At 41.2% G+C, this 24,278-nt stretch overlaps 2 protein-coding genes across 2 annotated transcripts; both read left to right on the forward strand.

Annotated features, from left to right (window-relative positions):
• Nucleotides 1-7: 7 nt before the first annotated feature.
• PSMA2 (proteasome 20S subunit alpha 2) lies at nt 8-10,465 on the forward strand. Its single transcript, XM_082473633.1, has 8 exons — nt 8-140; nt 3,754-3,830; nt 4,863-4,995; nt 6,417-6,539; nt 7,276-7,357; nt 8,855-8,928; nt 10,039-10,096; nt 10,184-10,465. The coding sequence occupies exons 1-8, from the start codon at nt 49-51 to the stop codon at nt 10,298-10,300; spliced, it is 756 nt and encodes a 251-aa protein (XP_082329759.1). The 5' UTR covers nt 8-48; the 3' UTR covers nt 10,301-10,465.
• Nucleotides 10,466-15,143: 4,678 nt separating this feature from the next.
• LOC309666253 (UPF0415 protein C7orf25 homolog) lies at nt 15,144-17,917 on the forward strand. The gene is made up of 2 exons (XM_082473630.1): nt 15,144-15,318; nt 16,250-17,917. Exon 2 carries the CDS (start codon nt 16,271-16,273, stop codon nt 17,534-17,536), a length of 1,266 nt encoding a protein of 421 aa, XP_082329756.1. The 5' UTR covers nt 15,144-15,318; nt 16,250-16,270; the 3' UTR covers nt 17,537-17,917.
• Nucleotides 17,918-24,278: the final 6,361 nt, after the last annotated feature.

Genomic DNA, 24,278 nt, shown 5'->3' on the forward strand with positions numbered 1-24,278 from the left:
CAATCAGAGAGAGGGAAAGGAAGGCGCGGGGAGGGGAAATGAAAGGAAATGGGCCGCAGTGCGCATGTGTGCGGATGTGCGCTGGGTCTTCGGGTAAAGATGGCGGAGCGTGGTTACAGCTTTTCGCTGACTACATTCAGGTATGGAAGGGGCCCCGGAGGTCCTCCTCGTAACCGAGGTTGCAGGAACTTTGCTGACCCGGTTTTTACCGTCCTGGTCTCTGGCTTGGTGCTTCCGGAGGGCCCAGTAGGGAATGGGGGTGGAAATGCGACTTTGCAAAGTCATTTGCAGGGCCCTCCCGCGGCCTGGGGAGCAGTAGTGCCGGGGGGCCGTGGGAACGCGAGTCGGGGGGTCCGGGGCGACCTTGACGCTGCTGGAGGTTGAGGCCCTCACCCAGGGATTTTCTTTAGCTTTGGAGATTAGGGAAGAAAGCAGCTTTGCATTAGCTGTCTCCGGGTGTCCCGTTCAGAATTCAAGATTTCCTTCCTGACCGAAGTAGGCCTGATTCGGGAGTTTCTGGAGCTCGGAATCTTGGTCAGACCTATGGGGTCCCTTTTTCTCGGAAAGCCCTAACTTTACAGTTTGGTCTGAGTCTTAGTCTCCATTTGGCACTAATGTGTCTCGAAACCTCTTCCCGCTTTCGTTTTCTTTGGTGCCCCTACTGGAAGCTTAAGGACTGAAAGTGAAAGCGTTATTTATCTTTCTATTCTCTAGTCTTTGTAGGCGCCAAACTACTAGGCTACATTTGCGTTTTGGCTATTATTTTGGGAAGGGGATATATTTATTTAAAAAAAAAGATTGTAGGCTTTTAAAATTTTAGAACAGGTAGATAAGTATATTTTTCAAAATAAACTTGAGTTAAACTATCATCATTCCCAATGTAAGAAAACCGTCACCAAAGGATTTAATAAATCGACCGGGGAAGGATTCAGTTTGGCCATTTTCCTACAGACCAGTGATGCCCCGTTTAATTAAAATGTATTCTTATCTGACTGCTGAAGGCGGGCCGCATCTGACTTGTTGAGGACTTTCTCTGTGGGTGGAGCTTAGTCCATCTCTTTGGGCTACCATCTGTGATAAATGTTATCTCAACACTTTACAGATGAGCTAACCACAGCTCAGGCAAATTAAATAACTCGTCCCTGGTCATAGGTGAGTAGCTGAGTTAACATTCAGACTGGGTTCTTTCTGATGATAAATTTAATACACTTTCCATTACTGTGCGACGTCTTCTTAAAATACTAAAATACCTTTCTTTTAATAAAAGGTCTCATATACAACAATAGGGAGCAATGTTTGCCAAGTAGTCAACTGTTCATATTCGTGAACAAAGCAAACCTGGACCTTTATCTTTAAGAGAGTGTAATCCTAGTGGAGCTGAAACATAAAACAACCATATGTTGTTATCAGGGACTGAATCTTTCTATAATAAATTTCCTTATTAAAACACACTCTTTTGTTTTTTAACATGATAGTGCATTTCTGTTTTAGATTTAAAAATTTGTTTCTAGCCTGTTGTACTCAGAGTTAAACTACTAAAGGTGGAATGACAAGAGACTATACTATAGGAGGTGTTCTTGAGGATTACATTTAGTTGGGGATATTGACAATAAGTGGATAAACAAATGGGTGCCGACATAATGCATTCTGAAGAATGTTTTTCCTTTACTCAGGAATTTTTATCAAGAGAGGGAGAAAGAAGGAACAAAACTTTAGATTGGGTAGTCAGGAAAGACCAGTGTTCTGGGGGACTGAAAGACGAAAAGGAGCCAACTGTTTGAAGATTTAGGGGTAGAGAGAGTTGCAGACAGAGGGAAGAGCATGTATGAAAGTGCCAAAGTTGAGAAGGACCGAGCTGATAAGAAGGCCAGTGTGTTAGAGTATAATGAGCAGAGAGTTAGCATGGGTCAGGCCAATTTTGCAGGGCCCTGTAGGCCAGAGTAAGGAGCTTTTATTGTAAGTGAACCAAGAAGTTATTATAGGATTTAAATGGGGAATGACATGGTACAAAAGTAACTCCGGGTGGGGGAATGGAAGTAAGAATGGAAAAGATGAAAACTAGTTAGACGGCTATTTCAGTTATCCCTGGTAGAGAGGCTGGTGCTTTGGAATTGGGTAGTGGCATGATTGAATACAAAGACGGTTGATAGCTCGGTGAGCTCACAGGTTAGTGAGCTTTCATACCGAAAGATGCAATGATAGAAGTGTATATGTGTGATTATGGCAACAGAAGGAAAGCTAACTTTCAGTTTACCTAATCCTTTAAAATGTCCCCAGAGGTATTTGAACTAGGTATAGAAGAATAATTGAAAGCTGGATGGACCCAAAAAGTCATGATATGATTATCGAAATAGGGACCATTAAAGGAAAACAAGTACAGCCTAATTTTAAAAATTTAAATGCTTATTGCTGTTATTCTGCTCAAGTCAGCTAATTTTGTCATTTAACTGTCTTTAAACTGCTGCCCCAAGGCTTATTCCTTAAATAGGTCTAGATGTGTGTCTGTCAGTCATATGAACCTGGTCATAGGCTGTGTGTTGGAGTACTGACTGAACAGAGCTTACACTTTGTAAATGTTGAAAAAGTAATTCAAGTGTGATGAATCTTAGCCAAAGAGGAAGCATAGGACAGTATAGGTATGAGTGTGTGGGATTCAACCTAGTCTGGGTGGTCAGGGCAGCTTCCCTGAGGACATGACATTTCTAGTAAGGATTGGAGGATGACTTGGAAGGAGTTCACCAGACAGTGGTGAAGTGCATTGCAGACAGAGGGATTAGCTTGTCAGAGGGGTTTTTGAATATTAAGAGTAGTTGTGTGTCTGGAGCAAGGTGGGATGGTGTGAGTTGAGACTTGAGTGACAAAGAGAGTATCTATAATTTTATGAAGATAAAACAGATGACCTTCTGAAACTGAAGATTATATTTTCAGTAGTAGACTGGAGATGTGGACCTAGCTGTGTGTCACTTTGGACACATTACTTTTCATTCAAGGACTTTGTCAATAAAATAGAAAGGTTGGTGACATTTATAGTAATTGTTCTAACTCAACAGCTAGGTCGAAATAAAATGTGACCTAAAAAGCCAGTTTGGACCTAGCTAGCATTTGGCTGCCAAACTCATGGAACCAGAAATGTTAGGTATAACCAGCTCACGGCATCTCGAAATAGTTTTGTATTATATAGCAAATGCTTTGTTGTGACTGATATGTAGGTTTTATGTCTTAGGCCATGTCTGCTTTATAAAATGTTTAACTCCACCCACATGGATTGTTTGCTGTTATTTGGTATTTAACAGACACATACATGTTCTTAATAATATTACTATTTGGTATTTACTTGCTGCTAATTTTGTGCCAGGAACAAAAGGCATCACTTCATTTAATCTTCACAACAACCTTTGAAATATTGATAGGTAACTACTATACTACTATTATCCCCGTTTTACAGATGAGAAAACTGAGACACAGAGAGGTTAAGTAATTTGCCCAAAGTCACAAGGTTGGTAAGTGGTGAAAGGCAACAGTAATGATGCTGCTTTAAGTGGCAGACAAGAAAAAACAACCTAAGGAAAGAGATTAGTGTAACACTATGAATAAACTTAGTTTCCGTACAACTTCATGATAAATTTTCAAAGCCCAGCTGTTCCTTGGTGCTTGATTAATGGATTTGGCCTATTTACCTGCCCTTTCTCAGAGGTGTTCCTCTAATAAGTATTTGAGAATGTGAATTTAGCAATACCTTTGTTTCTCTTTAAGCCCATCTGGTAAACTTGTCCAGATTGAATATGCATTGGCTGCTGTAGCTGGAGGAGCCCCTTCAGTGGGAATTAAAGGTAATTAAATGCTTCATTCATTTCAGATCCTGTTATTAGTTGTCATAATGTGTTCTTTTGGAATTAATAGGTAATTAATGTAAAAGTAAATAGCTGTGGCAGCATAATTTTTTAACAGTTCTTTTTGGGTTTTTTTGTTTTATAAATTTATTTATTTAATTTTGGCTGCGTTGGGTCTTTGTTGCTGCACGCGGGCTTTCTCTAGCTGCGGTGAGCGGGGGCTACTCTTTGTTGCGGTGCGCAGGCTTCTCATTGCGGTGGCTTCTCTTTGTTGCGGAGCATGGGCTCTAGGCGCATGGGCTCAGTAGTTGTGGCTCGCGGGCTCTAGAGCACAGGGTCAGTAGTTGTGGCACACGGGCTTAGTTGCTCCGCGGCACGTGGGATCTTCCCAGACCAGGGCTTGAACCCGTGTCCTGAGTTGGTAGGCGGATTCTTAACCACTGCGCCACCAGGGAAGTCCCAACAGTTCTTTTTGTTAATCTACAATATTTTGATGTTTAAAGAAAGTAATAAGCCAAAGAAGATGATTAATTTTTTTTTTTCAAAATAAATATAGCACCTTTATCTATTGTGATAACCCACAAATAGTCTTTCCTATTCAGAAAACTGAGTATTCTTTTGTTTTTTCCACTGATTATGTATCACTGTTCTCTGGCAGTTTTTATTCTTCCCATAACTTAGAAAAGGTTAATCATAAAACTTAAAGATAACTTATAAAAAACATATCATTGGTTGTAAAATTTCAGATTATTAGAACAATAGGCCAGGTAGGCAGAATTCCGTTGTTTTAAAACATATGGACTCTTTCTTAAGAAAAGTTGTGTAATACCTTTAGCTGAGGGATTTCTTAGTACAATACAGATGACCATTGAGGGAAAGTTGATATACCATTCCTTGGGTAATTTTAATATAGAAATCCAGAAGAAAAGGTTTTATAAATAAGAAAAGGAGTTTGGCTGAAATGCTTCCACAACTAGAAAACTGTTGAAGCAGAGTCTTTACATAACATTTAAGTCTTTTTTTTTTTTAAAGCTGCAAATGGTGTGGTCTTGGCAACTGAGAAGAAACAGAAATCCATTTTGTATGACGAGCGAAGTGTCCACAAAGTGGAACCAATCACCAAGCATATAGGTTTGGTGTATAGCGGCATGGGCCCAGATTACAGGTACCTTGTACCCTTTATTCTTTTTCTCACCATCTCATGAATTCCTTGTAATCTATACTTTGAGGAGAAAAATCAAAGGATGTTTTTCCTTTAACCTCCCAACTTCTCATTGTTGGCAGCTGAACTTAGTTTGCCAGTATGAGACAGACTGGGGCTTATTTGAAGGAGAAGAACTCAGTGCCACTCAGTTGTAAAAGAGGAGATGGATACAGTACTTACCCTTCTCATCTCTGTTCAGTGGTTTTCCCTTCTGGTCATAATCCCTCTTCTATCATCCAGGGGCTCAGCAAGGGCTTTGCTGTTCTCTACATGCATTTTTAAAACAACAAAAGCAATACATGTTATAATAAACTATATTTTTTAAAAGTTGTCAGACAGCAAAAGAAAGCATACTATCCAGAGTTAACCTCATTTTATTTATTTCTGTTTTTAGCAAAGGGACAGAATTCTCAAAAGGCCACTGAATGACAGCCAGTCCGGATCCAGATGTTTATATAATCACTCCTTTGATATTTCACAGGAAGAGAGTAATCCTGTTACATCAGGGTACCAGCAGGTTTAAAGAGACTGGCAGCTTTCTGTTTGTCATTTAAGAAGCAAAAGGAATATTATTACTTCATTTTTGATTTTGTGGAGTAAGATAGGTGGAGCCAAAATTTCATGAGTTAGAAACAGCACCAGTGTCACTGGCACGTGATCCGGCTTCACTGCAGTGGATCCTGTTACTACTGCACGGAAGGGAGACTGCAGTGTCCTAGCACGCACAGAATAACTGACACCACAGGAGTATTGTTCAGAGGGATAACGTGCAGAGCTCAGATTAGTACACGAGCAGGTAAAGGTGAATCCTGCTTCTCTTGCTAGTATATTTAATTGTTACACTTTTGACAAATTTTACATTATTTTAAGTTATAGTTAGTTTCACGTTGTTCATTAATCTCTGGAGGGTACTCTTTGAAGTCCAGTCTGTGGAACAAGATTGAGGCAGAGTGAGAAAAATATGCCTGAACACGTGTGTGTGTGCGTATTAGCCTGTTGCCTGGAGTGAAATATAAAAAGACAAGGTGCCTGCCCTTGGGATAAGGGGGGCACAATCTTGAAGACGCTGTAGTGAGATACAAAGTTCTTGCGTACGCTAGAGCCATGGCTGCTAAGCTGATGGGCACCCCCCAGTCCATAGTTTCCTTCCTTTTGCCTTGTTCTTGTTCACCTATGGTCTATCTCCTCAGTGATGCTCTGAAACTTTCTTGTAAATTAACCATAATCGGATGTAAGAACAAGACTGGCTTAGAGCTAAGAGCTACTATTAGAGATACGTGTCAAACTTGTGCTATAGGTATATGCCTATAGAAGGAGAATGAGTCTTTAGATAGTAAAGCATCTGAATTTTAATTAAATCGTATTTCTTTTCTGTTTGTCAGAGTGCTTGTGCACAGAGCTCGAAAACTAGCTCAACAATACTATCTTGTTTACCAAGAACCCATTCCCACAGCTCAGCTGGTACAGAGAGTAGCTTCCGTGATGCAAGAATACACCCAGTCAGGGTAGGTTGATTTTATTACTTGAAATGTGTCATGAATTAGAAGAAAAATCGTTTTATGAGTAGATGTATTTTTTTTGAAAAAGAGGGCTTAGTATTCCTATATTTCCTTAATCAGTGAAGAAAATCACTATGATGAACATTTCTGATCTTAACTGGACCCGAAATATTTTTTTAAAGAGAAAATGGGAATGTTTTCTTGCTGTTCATATAGTAGCAGAAACCAACTTCTAGATAAAGTCCTTTTGCTAGTAATTAAAACATTTCTGTATGGGCAGACAGTCATTGCTTCTTCCAAATTTATCTTCTAACCAGAAATGATTGTAAGCACATGATGAAAGCAATAACTCTTGGACACATCCGTGTTTATTTAATTCCAGTGTTCTTGAGCTTGGGTGTGAACACGGATGAGGTAGCTGCTGATTTGTAAAGCCAGTGGAAAAGCTGCGTTTGTTGAAATGTGCCATTTTGTTAGGACACTGTTACTCCACACTTACTAACCCCGATGTTTGTATCAGTCCATTTACCAAAATGAGTTGACTGTCTTTCCTCAGTACCGTAAAGAAAATTCATTTTGAATTGATTTGTTTAGAATGGTGTTAAATACTTTTTAAGGAACTTAGAAGTCTAATTCGGTTTACCTGATCGCTTGCTTTACTTGAGGGTATTAATAAATTCTTAGCTTAGGTTGACTTTAACACCATGAAGATGGCAAATAATTTTCATTTCTCTCTCTTCAGTGGTGTTCGTCCATTTGGAGTTTCTTTACTTATTTGTGGTTGGAATGAGGGACGACCATATTTATTTCAGTCAGATCCATCTGTAAGTATCATTAGATGTATTTGAGGGATTTGTTGAAGGGCTCTTTGAATATCTAGTAAAAATAGAAGCCATAAAAAGCTTAAAAATTAGAGTATTTTCTCTTTTTGTTTTTCATTTGGGCTTTAGAAGTAGTATATATTCACTTACACGTTTAAAATGTTGGTAATTCAGTCTTCTGATAAAGAAGCTACTTTAGTTCTGCCCCCCCGTCTTCTTCTGGTATGTTGCTTGACTTCACATACCTTGAATGATTAGTTGAAATAGTTGTGATCAAGTCTCTTTGAATCTGTGGAATTCTTTTACTTTTAAAAAATTATAATTAAAGCTAAGGGTCTGGGGGGGGCAGTGCCCTTTGCAGTCAGTTTAATCTTGGGGCTAACTTCAGTGTGACTTTTCCTGTACTAATATTGATGTCCGTCTTGAGTTCGATGTTTTGCAAAATGGGTGAGTTGTCTCCTCTAAAGCAGAAGACTGGTGTTCAGGTTAGCAGGTGTCTGTAGAGGGTACCACTCCTCCACATGTGTCTCACATCTGTCACTCATGTTTGCTGTAGGGAGACCTGGAAGAAAAAACTCGTGATTAGAAACTGATCTTTCGTAGTTTATAGATCACTAGATAACGGCAAGTTCACTCAATTCAAACTAGGTTTGTAATCTGAAAAGGCAAAAAAAAAAAAAAGTTTGGTTGTTACTTAAATCAGAAAAATCAAGTAGGGAACTTTGACAGTGTCTGTTACCCCATATCTGAGCTTCTGAAGCTGAATGACAAGCTCTCTTACCTTCCTTTCCCGTGGGTAGCAGAGCCAGCATCACTGGCATCCAGCTTTCACCTTTTGTCCTTTTTCCCCTGTTGTGTCTAAAAGGCAGTTGTTTCTTTTAAAATATGTTTGGTCTGTCTCTTTCAGTGTGTGTATGTGTGTGTATGTATTTTTTCAATAGGTGAGTCATGTTATATACAACATACTGCTGCTGCTTTCATTTAACATTAGGTTACAAAATATCAACACCTTTGAAAAATTTTAATGCGAAGCTGTGTCTTTTTCATTTATTCGCTGATGATGATGAAGAACTGGTCACCATTTTTCAGATATATATGACAGATTTCTAGAGCCCTTCAATCCTAGTAAGCTACAATATTACTTTTGATTATTTGCTCTAAGTTAACCTCAGTTTCTTTTTTTTTTACATAAATTTTGTACAATAAGTTGCACATATTTAAAGTGTACAATTTGATGGGTTTTTGATGTATGTAAATGCCTGAGAAAACCATCACTACAGTGAAGATGCTGGACTTCTCCATAACCTCCAAAAGTTTCTTCATGCCTTTTTGTTATTTATCCCACTAACGTATTTTATGATGTATTCCGTTGCATTCCAGTAAATATTTTGTGACCTTAGAAGTTAGAGACGAATTATTGAACTGAGACATAAATGTCAGCATCCTAAGTAATTAGGTTAATGATTTAAAATGTTCTTTTCCTCTTCCCTTCGTGACTAGGGAGCTTACTTTGCCTGGAAAGCCACAGCAATGGGAAAGAACTATGTGAATGGGAAAACTTTCCTTGAGAAAAGGTGGGCTCATAAAACTAGATTCATTAGCAAACTTACTTCACAGTTTTCAGCTCTCTTTAAATAATATCATGAATCTAAACAAATTTGTTGTATGACTGTGTATTCAAGCCTATGTACCTGATAGAACAAACAAACTTTTCTCTACTCTGGCTCCCCGGCCTTCAATATATTAAGTGGTAATATTCATTTCTTAACGAACTTCTCTTTCTGTATTCTCATGCTTTTTTTCCTAAATATTATTTTTATTTTTTTACTTCATTTTTCCTACTATCTCAAAAAAAAAAGAAAGACCATTGGATTTGGAGTAAAAAAATTGGGGAGGAAAATTTTTAAATGATTTAAGTGATAACAGTTTACATTTTGACAGTTACAAAAAAAAAACTTGTGAAGCCAAACCTGGTGTTGATGGTGGATTAAAGTTGTGATGTATGTACTTGATAAAAAGTGGAGCGATATGTAAAAATCTGTCCTGCCAGCACAGCAGACTGCTCTCACTTACTTCCAGCTGTATTCTAGACTCAGCATTATTGTAGCCCACCAAAAAATGTCCTACATTTTGAATGGGAAGAGATCGCAATTGATCTTAACCACCAAATGAACCTTCTCAGTAGATTTTCACATCATATTCATGTTAAGATTATTTAAAAATCTTAAAGACCCGGGATTAATTGGTAAATTTAAATAAGCTTAGGATCTTAAAGCAATTTTTTTTCCTTTTACATATTAGTGAGTCTTCCAAACATAAAAAACATAAGAAATTTTAGCAAAAGTCTGATTTCTCTGCTTTATTTTTATAAATTGTTATAATATTGCCACCACACTCTGATTGTATTAAAATGTTTATACTTAAGGAAGTTTCCTAAAATAAACTCACGTTAGGGTTACGCTCTTCATGATATCGGGAATGCACACCAAATAATTGTCAATTTCTTATCTGGGGGCAGCTAGCTCAGTGAGGTGACGTAAAGAATTAATCTGTAACTTAATATTTTTAAGAGTGTTTCAGATGTTTAAAAAAATCTTACGCTTTTGCTATCATTGTGTTTACATAGTCATAAATAATGTTAATAGTGCCGTAAATCATTGGGTTTTTTTCAAAAAATTCTTCAGATATAATGAAGATCTGGAACTTGAAGATGCCATTCATACAGCCATATTAACCCTAAAGGTTAGTTCAGTATCTAACAGTTGGATTTGTAGTGACTGTATAATTAACTGCTTGGAAAATTCAAATTGTTCCCTCCCTCTTGATCAGGAAAGCTTTGAAGGGCAGATGACAGAAGATAACATAGAAGTTGGAATCTGCAATGAAGCCGGATTTAGGAGGCTGACTCCAACTGAAGTTAAGGATTACTTGGCTGCCATTGCATAACAGTGAAGTGACTGACGATCTGGAATCTCAGATTGCCTCTCTACTTAAACATGTTTAAAGTATGTTTTTGTTTTGCAGACTTTTTGCATACTTATTTCTACATGGTTTGATGGACTGATGTTTTTAAAATGAGACTTATAAATCATAATAAACCATTAAATTCAACTTCCTGCTTTTTAGGAATTAGTAAAATTTTAACATAGTTATATCCTGCTTTTCATCACAGTTGATTTCTGGAAACTACATTACAAAGCAGAATGGTGAAACTGTCTTTAGTCCTCATGCAGTTTGGGTTAAGTCAAATCTTGTTACTCTCTTTGCTGTCAGATGTCTGCCTCAGTAAAGCAAAATGCTGATTTCGGTAAACATCACTGCTTTTAGAGCTGGGAGAATCTGCAAACTTTCATGGATTCTGAGACAAGGTGGAAGCATAGATGTTTTTCAGGCACCAGTAAGTGTGGGTCAGTGAAACCCTAGGATGCTCTGTGAGATTGCACTGGAGCTGCCAGGAGTGTTAAGCCAAACAGTCTCCTATAGGAGATATATTATGTACATACATAAAAAATGGTGTGCTAGTTCCTGTTGGCTTTTCCATCACAAGTAGGTAAATGTATTTAAAAAGAGCCCCCTAGAATCTACTAAATCTTTTTAACTCAAGGATGAACGTGAGTGCTGGAAATAAAATACTAATACTTAAATGTCAAAATTATGGCTTAAGTCTCTCCCTCGTTCATGTAATCTCAGTATAATCAGAACCTTCACTGCAAATTAAGGCTCATAGAAGCAAGCAGATAATGGGGTATCTGAAGCCTGTTTTCATTATATGTGAAGGCATAGCACTTAGTTTTCTTTTTTGGTTTTTTAAGGCATCATAGGATAAGAGAAATCATGTCATTAGTCTTGCTCACAGAACATAGAGTTTATGAATGTCACTGTTCTTACCAACAGAGAGATCGTGGGCATTTCTGTGATTTAAATGTGGCTCAAAACATCTTGATTATGATCTAGCCAAGTTTAGGCTCTTTAGGCAAGAGCCTTATCTTGGAGCATTTTTGTCAGGATTCCCAGTTCTACCCACTGTCACTGTAACTAACACCCCTGTAGTGGCTGAAGCGTTATGATGGGAGATGGGAGATACCAACTTGACCTATTTCTAGACATTTGTCTTGAAGACCTCATTTAACATAACAGTCTCTCCTCGTCGGCTCTTCGTGCATTGTGAATCCAGCACGCTACAAGGAGAACTTAGTGTTAAAAAGGAATGGTTTTTGGAGTTAAGTCTCAACTCTCCCACTTAACTGGCCGAGTGACTGCACAAAGTAATTATCTCAGAGGGTTTTCTCAGGACTAAACTTGATTATGCAAGTGAAAGGCCTGGCAAGGTTAATGGTTAAGTACCCCATAAGTTTTAGCTCCTTTGAACTTGCTTAGGCTGTCTCTAATGTCCAATATTAAGAAGCCAGAGGAATGCCAAAATTCTACAAAATCAAAGAAGGGAAGAGTAAAGGCATTTTTATTTAGGACAAAAAGGAAGCACGTGGAGGTTCTTATTGGGTGCTAACACAGTAAGTCCTATGGAATAAAGAGAGGAAGAATTAGCTGAAGCAGATCTGTGTCCAGGTTCTATTCTCTGCCTCTTGCCCCATTAAGTACAAAGCCCAGTTCAGCTGAAGCTGCCTAGAACTCCCTTGGTTCTCAGTTTGTTCTTTTCACTGACCTTAATTTTCAGTTGTTCCCTTTTGTTCCAGTTCTTGGGAAACTCACGTTTTTGGTCTGACAACCCATTATGCATCCCTGAATGTTCTCCGACTCTTCTGTCATTTCTAGCCGGTGGATTCTAGCTTCTTTTAATCTTATTTAAGTATCATAATGCTCCTAATATACATTCCCCTCTCCATTTTTGGTCCAATTTTTTTGTATCTTCTCTTAAAAAATTTGCCTCCACTTGTTTGTCTCTTCCAGTTCCTCAGCTGAACCATGAATCCAAGTTTGCAAAACAATTATTAGCAGTGAAACATGGAAATGTTTAAAATTCACACATGTGGGGGGAAGAGGGAGTTGAAAAGGAAAGGGAAATAAGGAAGAAAAGGAATATTGATCTTTATAATTATCCAGTGCTGGCTCATTGGGCACTGATTAGGTGAGAAGGGTGATCAAAGGATTTTTCATCTATTGCTCGACTATGTTCATGGGCTGAAACCGCCAACTCTAAGCCTTAACTTCACCTGTTTATCACATGTCTCCTTGCTAAAGTAGGCAAGCTCTGAGCCCCTGTTGTAAAGAAACACGAGCTGATATTCAATGAAGTGCCTGAGAACATGTAAGAGTTGGTAACTCCTTTGGTTTAGAATCCTAATTTCCTGAAACCCAGTCCAGTGGTCCTGTATTAATGTCACGTTGCCTCACACAGTTCCTTCAGTTCAGACTCCTCCCTTGACCCTGCTCTCAAGGACCTTATTATCGAACCAGCAATACCTGCCTGCCAAGTAAGTGATAGCTTCCTAAGCATGAGCCTATTTTAAAAGTTAGATAACTTTTAACACTTGATCAAAGGCCCTGTCCCTGAGTTTCATCACTTTTCCCATTTTAAGTATTCCATCAGGTACTCCTGTATTTCAAAACAGTAGGCTTATTATGGTTATTTCTGGATTCCTGAAGGTCAGCCATCATATAAACAAGATGAGAATTTAGAACTCCTATACCACCCTCACTTCCCTTCTGCTTTAATTAGATCACAATGTTTAGCATAAAAGATTTTTATTAGGGGTATGTAAGTATACTGTGATTGCTTTTCCTCACTTTTTTGCTTTGTTTTCTCTGTAGCTGTCACTAATTCTTGCCAGTTCCTCCCTAACGGGATTGCAAAACCCTCTGCACAGTTTTCCTCACTGTCAGATACAAGGTAATCTGACAGTTCTCAGCCAACCCTGTGCAGCCCCTCTCCCCCAGCACCATTCCAAGAAGTTTCTTGAAACCCTCTCTTTCTGCTCTAATCCAAGCTGGTTGCGTCTTTGAAACTCTTTCTTCTCCTCTTGTCTCTTGATTGGCTGGGTTTAAAAATTCTAGGTTAGAAAGAAATGTCTCCACATTTAAACTCCTATTAATTGGATACTGGAGCCTTTTGTTTTTGCTATATTTTTCACCTATTTTTTTAATTCTACTTTTTAGTAGATTTTTACACTCTTCTTTTCTATTGATGTTTTTAAGATTTGGGATATTTTTAATTTTGAAGAACTCTTTCCTATACTCTATTATCTCCCCTTTAAAAACAAAATTCTTCTTTGATTTATGGCTGAAATATCTTCTATCTGAGGATGCTAGTTAAAGACATTTAAAAAAAAATTTTTTTTTTGTTCTGTTTTCTGTTTCCTTTAGGTTCCAAACAGAAAAATGTTTGGAAGTGCTGTGTTTGTGAATCCCAAACCCACCTACGGGGGGATGCCGAATATCAGCATCTATAAACTATTTCTCTGTGGTCTTTCATTTGCTCTGTTTCTCCAGAGAAAAATAGGGTTTGAGGGAGAGGGTGATGAGGGGAGTGGGACATGAGTGCCAGCGTTCCGTGAGGGGCAGAGAAGGGGCCGACAGCATTTTACTATTCAGGACGAAAACTTAAACTCTTTTCCTAATGTGTCTGGAACCCCTCTGATTCCCTGTCTTCAACATCATACACTCGACTTCTGCCTGGGGAAGGATGGGTAATGGTCCCAGTTCCACAGGACGGGAGAGAGGACTTGGTGTCTGTTCCTTATACAACATGTAAGCAATGCCCATTTTCAGCCTCGCCTCACTGCCCCCTCCCTTCCAGGCATCTGTAGTTCAGCGCCTTCCTGGGGTCCTGCTTTGTGAATCACTTGATGCAGTTTCTCTCTGCTAACTACTTCCGCAGAGAGGCTTCCCTGCTTCAAGTAACCTCTCTGGCGGACTTAACTCTAAACCATATCTTTTAGGCTCAGGATTGAATAAATATGTTGAAAAGCACTTGGAACAATGCCTGCCACATAATAAGCATTGAATAAGTGTCCTTATTGCTCTTTGTCTTGAAAAATGTATCGACATAGCTCATGTGCAATCATCTCTTGTTCTTTGTAGTCTTGTGGGTTTATTCCTTTCCTGTCATTTAAGTAAGGTTTAGGAAAGGAGCAGGCAGACATAGGATTAATTTTAAAGTCCTCTTAAATTTTTAAAATTAGCCTTACTTTATGGGTGACTCTGGACACTCTACTAAAGCTGATATCAATTTCCCAGCCCTTCAGAAGCCAGCCACCGATCGTTCGTCCTCTTGAGAAAGGCAGCGCGTCTCTAATATGACACTTTCTAATGGAGAGCCCGTGATGGCGCAGTGGCAGGTGCTTTGGGGTGGGGTCAGAAATCCCAGCTACAGCACTTAACCAGCTGTGAAACCTTTGACAAGCCTCTCCAGCCAGTTTTCTGTTAAAATGAGCCAAACTTTTTCTAAGACGACAACCACTGCCTGGCACTCGTAGGGGTTTGAGCTTGATAGCAAAACGGTGTACTTGACCCGCGGAGAGGAGGTGGGCGCGATCGGGAGGTTTTCTCCACCAAAACTCACCGACTGCCGCCCCAGGCAAAGTCTAACCATGATTAGATGCTAGGATACGGGTTCAGCCTGCCTGGCACGCTGGGTATCAAGCGGCCGGTGCCCCAGTGGGAGATCATCTTTCCTGGGGCCAGGTGGCCGCGCGCCCCCGCGCTCGCCTCGCGGCGGGAGTGGGAGAAGCCTCTTCCCTCAACAAACATGGCCGCCGCGCTAGCGTCAGCCCCGCTCTGGAGGCCGCGCTGCCGCCTGGGAATAGCGGGCTCGGCGTCACCCGGCGCGGGGCCACGTGACGCGGGAAAAGCCCGAGGCGGCGGGGCTGGCGCAGGCGGAGTTTGTGCCAGCGGAGCAGCAGCAGAGGCCCGAGTGGGTTGGGGGCTACCCGGTGAGGTTACCCGGCGGGTCCCGGCCTCGCGCGCACGTGCCAGCCTGCTCGCGCTCGCGGTCCTGGGCGCTGCCGGTGAGGAGCCGGGGGAGGGGCGAGGGGGTGGGGGAGCCGTGCGCCCCTTCCGAGGCCGGGAGGGTGTTGGGCCGGGTCGGCGGGGCGGGTGGCGGGTGGCGGGCGCCGAGCCGCCGAGCGCCCTCCGCCCGCGCCTCCGTCCCGGCGCTGGCCGCGGGGGCTGTTGGAGCCCGTGCTTGCCCGACGGGGCCAGCGGTGCAGGTGGACCGAGCAGGGCCGGGTGCCCGCCCGGAAGGCCTCGCCGACCTCAGGCCCGCCCGCCCGGGCCGCCTTGGGCTGCTCCGTGGAGTTTATCTTCGGGCTATTTCTTCGGAGTGGGAGCGGGAGCCAAGTTGGTGGGCTCCTTCGGTCTTTAGAAATGGGCTGGGTTGGCGTCACATGCAGGTACGAGGCGGTCTGGATTCCTGGGCGTGTGTACCGTGTGCCCCTGGGAAATCAGGAGGCAGCAGGTTGAAGGAGACCCACTCATGGAAGGGTTAGCGTGGTCAATTGAGGAGAGAGTCTCTTGTTTTGGACAGTTTGTTCACCAAACTAGTCTGTGTGGATATTTTTATTTTAATCATTTTTATCTTGACCCTTCTACTAAAATTTCTCGACAACCGAACAGTAAGGCTGCTTATAAGGGAATTCTTTATGTAGCAGGTTGCCAGCCCCCTGCGTTTTATCCTAACCCGGGATATATTGTGGATCCCATGACCTTCAAGCTGAAGAAATGAAGGCGCAAAGAGTGTTAGAACCCAGCGGACGTAAGGAGCCGTTCAGAAGTCTAGCTATCATCCTTTCCTTAGCTCTCAGAGGAGGGAGTCACTCCAGAATCAGACACGCAGAACCCCAGGTTCATAGACCCGGCCTCCATAATCTTTGTGGTCCGATTGAAGTCTTATAATCCTGAGTGAAGAATTGCTTGCGGTTGATTTGTTTCTTTTCATAGGAAAGGCATAATGCTGTCAGCATGTCTGCACACTCCATGCTCTGTGAACGAATCGCCATAGCCAAGGAACTGATGAAGAGAGCAGAATCACTCTCCAGGTCAAGAAAAGGCGGCATCGAAGGTAGTGCCAAGCTGTGCAGCAAACTGAAGGCAGAATTAAAATTCCTACAGAAGGTAGAAGCTGGGAAAGTAGCCATTAAGGAGTCCCATTTACAGAGCACTAACCTGACACACCTCAGAGCCATCGTGGAATCGGCAGAAAACCTGGAAGACGTGGTCAGCGTTCTCCATGTCTTTGGTTACACAGACACCTTGGGCGAAAAGCAGACCCTTGTGGTGGATGTTGTTGCAAATGGTGGTCATACTTGGGTGAAAGCCATTGGCCGGAAGGCCGAAGCTCTGCATAACATTTGGCTGGGCCGGGGCCAGTATGGCGACAAAAGCATCATTGAGCAGGCTGAAGACTTCCTCCAGGCCAGTCACCAGCAGCCGGTGCAGTACAGCAACCCTCACATCATCTTCGCATTTTACAACAGTGTCTCCAGCCCCATGGCCGAGAAGCTGAAGGAAATGGGTGTATCTGTGAGGGGAGACATAGTAGCCGTGAACTCTCTGTTAGAGCCCCGTGAAGAGCTCCAGGCCAGTGAGAGCGAATCAGACGATGAGGGCCCCGAACTTTTGCGGGTGACCAGAGTAGACCGAGAAAACATCCTAGCGAGTGTCGCGTTTCCAACGGAGATCAAGGTTGACGTGTGCACAAGAGCCAACCTGGACATTACTACTTTAATCACATATGTATCCGCCCTCAGCTACGGAGGCTGCCGCTTTATCTTCAGAGAAAAAGTGCTCACCGAACAAGCAGAGCAAGAGAGGAAAGAGCAGGTTCTGCCGCAGCTGGAGGCATTTATGAAGGACAAGGAGTTGTTTGCCTGCGAATCTGCCGTCAAGGACTTTCAGTCTATCCTAGATACCTTAGGAGGACCCGGGGAGAGAGAGCGGGCCGCTATGCTAATTAAGCGAATTAACGTGGTCCCAGACCAGCCTTCTGAGCGTGCCTTGAAACTAGTGTCCAGTTCAAAAATCAACAGCCGCTCATTAACGATTTTTGGGACAGGAGACACCCTAAAAGCCATCACAATGACTGCCAATAGTGGTTTTGTCAGAGCTGCCAACAACCAGGGTGTTAAGTTCAGTGTGTTTATCCATCAGCCCAGAGCACTTACTGAGAGCAAAGAGGCCCTAGCTACCCCCTTACCAAAAGACTGCACAACTGACAACGAACACTGATGATATCCTTTAAATACTGTCATGGGAATAAGTTATATACCAAAGGCTGTGTCTTCCCATTCTTAATTGGAAAAAAAAAAAAGGTCTATAGTAAAAGTAATACTCTTTAATACTCTTTAGAGCTCTTAAACCAGTCAAGTTGACTGTGTGTCTCATCTATAAAGTATATAACCTAAAGTAGGAAAGAAGCACAAGAGGCAACCTTATTTATCAAACTGGCTACATTATAATTAGAACAGAAATACATCTATATGAGACTTGTAGCTGTATCACAGTATTTTGATTTGTTTCATTCAGTAGGGCTACCACTCCCCTAATGGTAACTGCATCTCTTGGACTGTGGCTACGTGGCATCTTGCATTAAATATCTGGAGAAACCTCTGAAGCTTGTTTTTCGTTATATTGATTTAGCAGTCGATATGGGTTGAGGCTGGGAGGTTATAGTTTTCAATTAATTTTGGATTCCAAAGTTATGGCTGTTATTGAAAAGACACTTACTTGATTGCTATCTGTCAGGTGCAGTCTGGTGGTTATGTTTACAAAGAGGACGTTAATATAGAAGGAAATAAAGGGAATTCTGATCATGGGAGTCCCATGAATCTCTTGATACACCATCGTGATAAGATAGACAACAGTCACACTACTACAAACCTAAGATGTTTTAAGGTTAAATATTAATTTGAATATATTGCAAAAGAATTATATAAAATAATAGGTTTTACTTTTAAATATAAATATGCCCCACATTAGCAGTATTTGGATTATGAATACTACTTTTCCCATTCCTTTTGCAAGTGGGAAGGGACAGCTGCATTATTACGTCTCTCTTGTGAAACAGTGGCAGGGAGATTCCATGCCTGTTTCATGACACAGTTGGAATTAAAAAGAAATTTTTATGTCCGTATTGTGCTAGGTGTTTCATGAATGTACAGTGAGGACAAATTAGCAAAGTAGGTGCGTATTCACATTTTAAAAATTGGGAATTGAGTCTTAAAGCTGAAGTATTAACTTGTGCTGAGTGTAGGAGCCATTATTAGAACTTGATTTTGTGTTCCCACAGTGTGGCCTTTCCACTGAGCCAGCCCCTCTTCTGTGAGTAGGGAGACTTCAATTTCCAGCCACAATGTTGAGCAGGTGGAACTTGATTGTTGGGGCCCATGAAATGAAATGCAAAATTAAGTGTATGGGGGGGTTTCTCCTGGGAGAGATTCTATTACTAACTCAACACATTTCCTAGGGGAAAAGGCTGTGATTGGGGCTCCAATTTAGTGTGGAGAGGTAGATTTAACTTTCACTGCAGCAGAAATTGTCTAGTGTTAGGAATTGGGCTTAGGCCTTTTCAAGCACCTATTAAAGTACTAATTACTGGGTACTATTATGTACCAAGCATTATAACAGTTATTGGTATAAAAGATGAGGAATTGCTCTTTGGTCTAAGGAGTTCTTCGTCTGAAATGGAAGGAAACCATTGAAGTATAATTAATGTACTAAATTTTCTAAAAGAGTTACGTTTAAAAGACTGGGAACAGAGTAAGGGAGTAATTTGTGCTATGGGGACAGGAAGTCAGAGAGGCAGTGACCTCTGAGGGGTTGGGTGTGAGACTCAACAGGAAGTGTACAGGGAGTGGATTGGAAAGGTACAGACGTGTGAATATGAGGGCCTGTTCAGAGACAGGGCTCATGTGGACAGTTTATAAAACTGGAAGTGAAGTAGGAAAGCAGGCAAGGTTCTCTGAAGAGTTTGGCATTAGAGAGCCATCGGCCATTTTTAAGAAAGGATGGGTCATGATCAAATCTCTTAGTAAAACAAAGACCTGTAGTGTGGAGGAAGAATTAATGGAAGGAAAGATGGGATTATAATGATAGCTAGTGCAATATGGTGGAATGTAGTATATGCTGGGTGTGTTCAAGGCAGAACTGATGTGATACTCATTCATTTAATAAACATTTATCAAGTTCCTGTCATGTCAAACACAGTTTGCCATAGAGCAATATAGTTGCGGGTATCAAACAGGAAATATTACTGATACTAAAAGTGAAACCAAGCTGAATCACTTCCAAATGAGGGGCAAGGGTGGAGAATAAATGTGGTCCATGTAAGAGAAGACAAGTCGAAAGAATTCTCAAGGGAAGCATAAAAACCAGAAAGCACAACATAAGAGAGCTGTAAGACCAAGAAGGATATAAAACAGCTTTAGAGAAGCTGTAATTTCCCTAATTAATTATAGGGAAATATACAATAGCTAGATACTATTTTGATAAGTTTAGAAATCTCAGTGGAACAGATGATATTCTTAGGAAATGTGAATTAAAATTGAGGAAGAGCTAGAAAACTTACTTAACCCATAGTCCTTGAGAAGATTGTTCAAATAGTTAATTAACGACCTCCAAAAAATTTCCAGGTCCAATTCTTTAGGTAAGTTTTTGTTTAGGTTTAAATATCAAATAATCCCCTTGCTCTAAAAAATAATATGGGCAAACTGAATCTGACACATAAGTGCCATGCCAATTCTGCCCTAAACAACTTGGGGTGATGAAAATGTTTTGGAACTATATGATAGAGATGGTAGTTACACAACAGTATGAATGTACTAAAGCCACTGAATTTTTCACTTTAAGTCAGTTAATTTTATGTTTTGTGGATTTCACCTCAATTAAAAAAAATAGTACCCCATAAGTGGGGTGGAAATATTGAGCATGGTAGGATGTGATGTTCCATTTACTCGCCCTCCCCTCCCCCCAAATGAGAACTTGGGCTGCTCCTGCTTGAGGACAGGGTCCTGTGAAGGTGTGCAGCCCGAGGGCTGTATCTTAATTTGTGTAATTGCAATCTGGTTGTCTCAGATCATTACTGTATTGGGAATGTTTTCAAATTCATTTTGTGGAATATAAGCATGATTCTGATACTAAAACAAGATATCCTACAAAAGAAAGCTGCCTGAAAATTTCAATCCCAGGCAAGGGACACCTCACCCTGTGAGAATCTTGTTTCCCGGAGGATAAAAGACAGAGACGAACCCCCCAACTTAAGTATTAGGGACTTGGGGATTAATCTCCATGCTGGGATAAAATTGGAGGCAGGAGGCTTACTTTGAGGTAAAGAGGTAACCCCAAGACTCCTCCCTGCATGAAGCCGGAATCTTGGAAAGGCTGGAGTCCCTGAGACAAAGGATCTTGTAAACACTGCCCAGGGCGACAGCAAGGAAATGTGACTCCAGTGGCTCTGAGTGGAAGAAAAGGAGTCTGAGAGAAGTCAAGTCCAGCCTGTGTTCTGCTAGGAGCGTCATGGGGAAGGCCCAGGCGTGTGAAATTAGTATAAAAATGGGTCCCAGGTAAGTACTATCGTTGAGATACCTCACAGAGACATGCATGGCATCATTCGTGACTTCTGGGACACTTCAGTTTCCCAAGCTTCACAGAGTCCAATGGAAATGAAGCTTTGCTTGGATGGGCTTTCTTTGAGACATTGTGAAGTCATGTGAGGAAATCTTCTACCACCAGTGAGTCAGCAACACAAAGTTCCTCGACAACTTAAGATCATAGTAAAATAACCTGATAAATAATATAAAGTAAATACGGGGGTCTTTGACGTGTTCCCCGCGTATATTATTTAAAAAAAAAAAAGGAATGAGTCAAAGAGGTAGATAGAGCCTAAAATGCCATCTGTGACAAAACACTGCATGTAGCTAAGATGGAGGATGTGGTTTATATCTGCAGAAAGTGGGCTGAACCCCAGAATTAGGCAGACGCTACCCACCCAGGCACAAGTAGTGCTGGGCATGTGATGGGAGAGCTTGTCTGGTGCAGAGGACACCTCACTTGTGGGAAGCTTGTTCCCAAGAGGAAAAGGGCAGAGATGAGCCGAGCATCCCAGGTGGTCCAATAAATGACTCTGTGTTCCCAGAAGGGGAGAAGGGCCAGGAGTGCACTGCGGGGAAGACCTCCCCCATCCTGGCGTCATGGAATCAGAAATCCGTTTCCATATAAATAAAAAATGTTTTAAGAAGGTAAAGTATAGAAACCATAAGGAGAGAATACAAGCAATCGGAAGTTCTAGTAATAGAAGAAGCCTCACTAAAATGAGAAGTTCAGAAAAAAACTTCAAAAAAGTCAATCAGACAAAACTAAAGAAGAGATTCTGAACTGAAACATAGCTCTTAATAAATTTCCCAGAATGCAGCAAAGAAGTAAAAGGATGGAAAATCCGAGAGGCTGAGACCTGGAGGACAAATAGTGAGGTCCACAAAGGTCACAGCAGACAGCAGGGGCCAGCCCACTGCACCTGGTCCACGTTCTCCCTGCCTTTGCCTGCCTGTCCTGTAGGGGCTGGAAGCACCCACATCCTTGCTCTCTCAGCCTGAAATCCTTGCTAGTGAGACCCGGGGGAAGTCTGTTAGTTCTGCTTTCTCTTCCTTCCATCTTTTTCCTGGTTTGACGTGGGCAATGGCCAGGCTTGCCCCGTGGAGGAATGATAGCTAGTGCGCCAAGGAAACAGCAGAGTCGGGGAAATCACCATTTTGTGACTGAATAAATGATTTTATAAGGATGAGAGGAAGGCCGAGGGAACGTCATAGACTCTGGTGCTGACGTCAGCTTCCCTCAGGACTTCTTGCTGAGAGAAAACATAAAACCCCGATTTATTTAAGCCACTGGAGTTGGCTTTTCCTTTCGTGTATTAGAAAATATTTCTAAGTGCCATTAAGGTTTATTTGTCCCCCAAAGGAAGAATAGACAAAATGGGAGAGAAGCAATAAATACAGTTTTCAAATGTACAGAAAAACAGAGTATGAGCATTCATATACCCATCACCTCAGTTAAAAAGGTGTTATTATTTTGCCCTATTTAAGTTTTTCTTTTGCTGAAATATTTTAAAATAAATTACAGACACCATGATGTTTTACCTACACCTCCCTCAGTATTCATTTCCAGAAAGAACATTTTTTTGCACAACCATGATTCCATGAGCACACCTAAGAAAATTAGCAATAATTCTGAACACCATCTAATGCCCAGTTCATATTCTGATGTCAGGGCTTCTCTCTAACCAGGATCCAGTCAAACACTAGGCATTACTTTTGGCTTTAATATTTCTTAAATTCTATTTTGATTTAACACATAATCTCACTCTTTCATGACTTTGGCTTTTGAAGATACCAGTACCGTTGTCTTACAGGATATCCTATATTCTTGATTTATCTAATTGTTTCTGGTGGTAAATTTTATTTCCTGTAAACTGGAAATGAGATCTAAAAGCTGGATTAAATATTTTATAGGTGATACTGTATTCTTCATTTGCATTACACCAGGGGTCATATCATATCTGGTTGTTCCACTGTTAGTAATGTTAAGTATTGTCCCTTTGAATAAAATGGTGACAGCCAGAACTTTCCATTGTAAAGTGATGTTTTTTCCCCTTGGGACTAGTAAATTAACTATGAAATAATGCTTTTGCACCATATGAATATTCAGTTCCCCATTGTCCTTTCACCTAATGATTTTAGCATGCATTAATCATTATAACCTTGAAGCAATTATTTCGTTCAGAGTGACAAAATGGTGATTTTCCCACTTCTACCATTTCCTTTACACTTATTAGGTATCATTCTTCTATAAGGGTACCGAAAATCTTTCCCTATGAGCTGGGGCCATTTGGTTGCTCTGAAATATAGTTTCTTCTTGAACGTCAGGGTATCCTTAATTCCTTTTCTCTAATTAATGGTTTTCAGAGTATGGGATTGGTGTAATAGTCACCTTCAATAACAGCAATGAATTTTTTGGAGGGAGATTCTATTTTGTGAGTACCATATTGGACTCATGAATTGTTATATATTTAAATGTGCCCAAATCAATTACACTTCTTTTTTGTTATAATAATTTATTTCATCTTATTTTAGTTTTTACTAATGATACCAAAAATTGGCCTCTGTATGCCGGCACCAAATTGAATCTCGGAGACAGAGTTTGGATGAAGTAGAAAGGAATAACTTTATTGCTTTTCCAGGCAAAGGCGGGCTAATGCCCTCAAAACAGTGTGTCCCAAGCCAGGGGGGTTTGTGGAGAGTATTATAGTCGAGGGGCAGGGCTGCTGATAACGATCTGGGTGCCTGCAAGGCCTGCATTCCTTCAATCCAGAGGTCATCTGGCGTCAGGTGGTTTTGTGATGGGCTTCTGTGACCTTCTCTCTGGAATGAAGAATGCTTCATCAAGTAGTTAACATCTTCCATTTGGTGGGGGCTTTAGTTCTGTAGAAGAGCTCAAAGATAGGTATTGTTAGGTATCCTTGAGGAGGAACCAGGACCCTGTTCCAAGGCTGCACTCTTGTGTCTTGACTGCTCCTCCCTTGTCTCCTCATCCCCTCGCTACTCTGATTGGCAACTATTTGAACCTGCCCTTTGGAACTCAGGGATGGTCATGGAGGCTGAAGGAAGCCTATTTCGTACAAATAAGAGACGGGGCACACGGAAAGACTTGTGCAGGGGACATGGAAAGACTTTTGTGCCCAGGAGCCCCACAGGGTCCTGCTCGGGTTCACTAAGACTTTTTTTTTTTTTTTAGAGAAATCTTAGGTTCACAGCAAAATTGAGAGGGTAAAGATACAGAGGTAAAGTACAGAGATTTCCCATAGATAGCTGACCCTTGAACAATGCAGGGGTTTGGGTGCTGAGCCCCAAGGAATCAAAAATCCACGTATAACTTTATAGTCAGCACTCTGTATAGGCAGTTCCACATCCAAGGATTCACC

This window comes from Balaenoptera physalus (genome assembly GCF_965194825.1).
Source record: "Balaenoptera physalus genome assembly, chromosome: 8".
In the NCBI taxonomy this organism is placed as follows: Eukaryota; Metazoa; Chordata; class Mammalia; order Artiodactyla; family Balaenopteridae; genus Balaenoptera; species Balaenoptera physalus.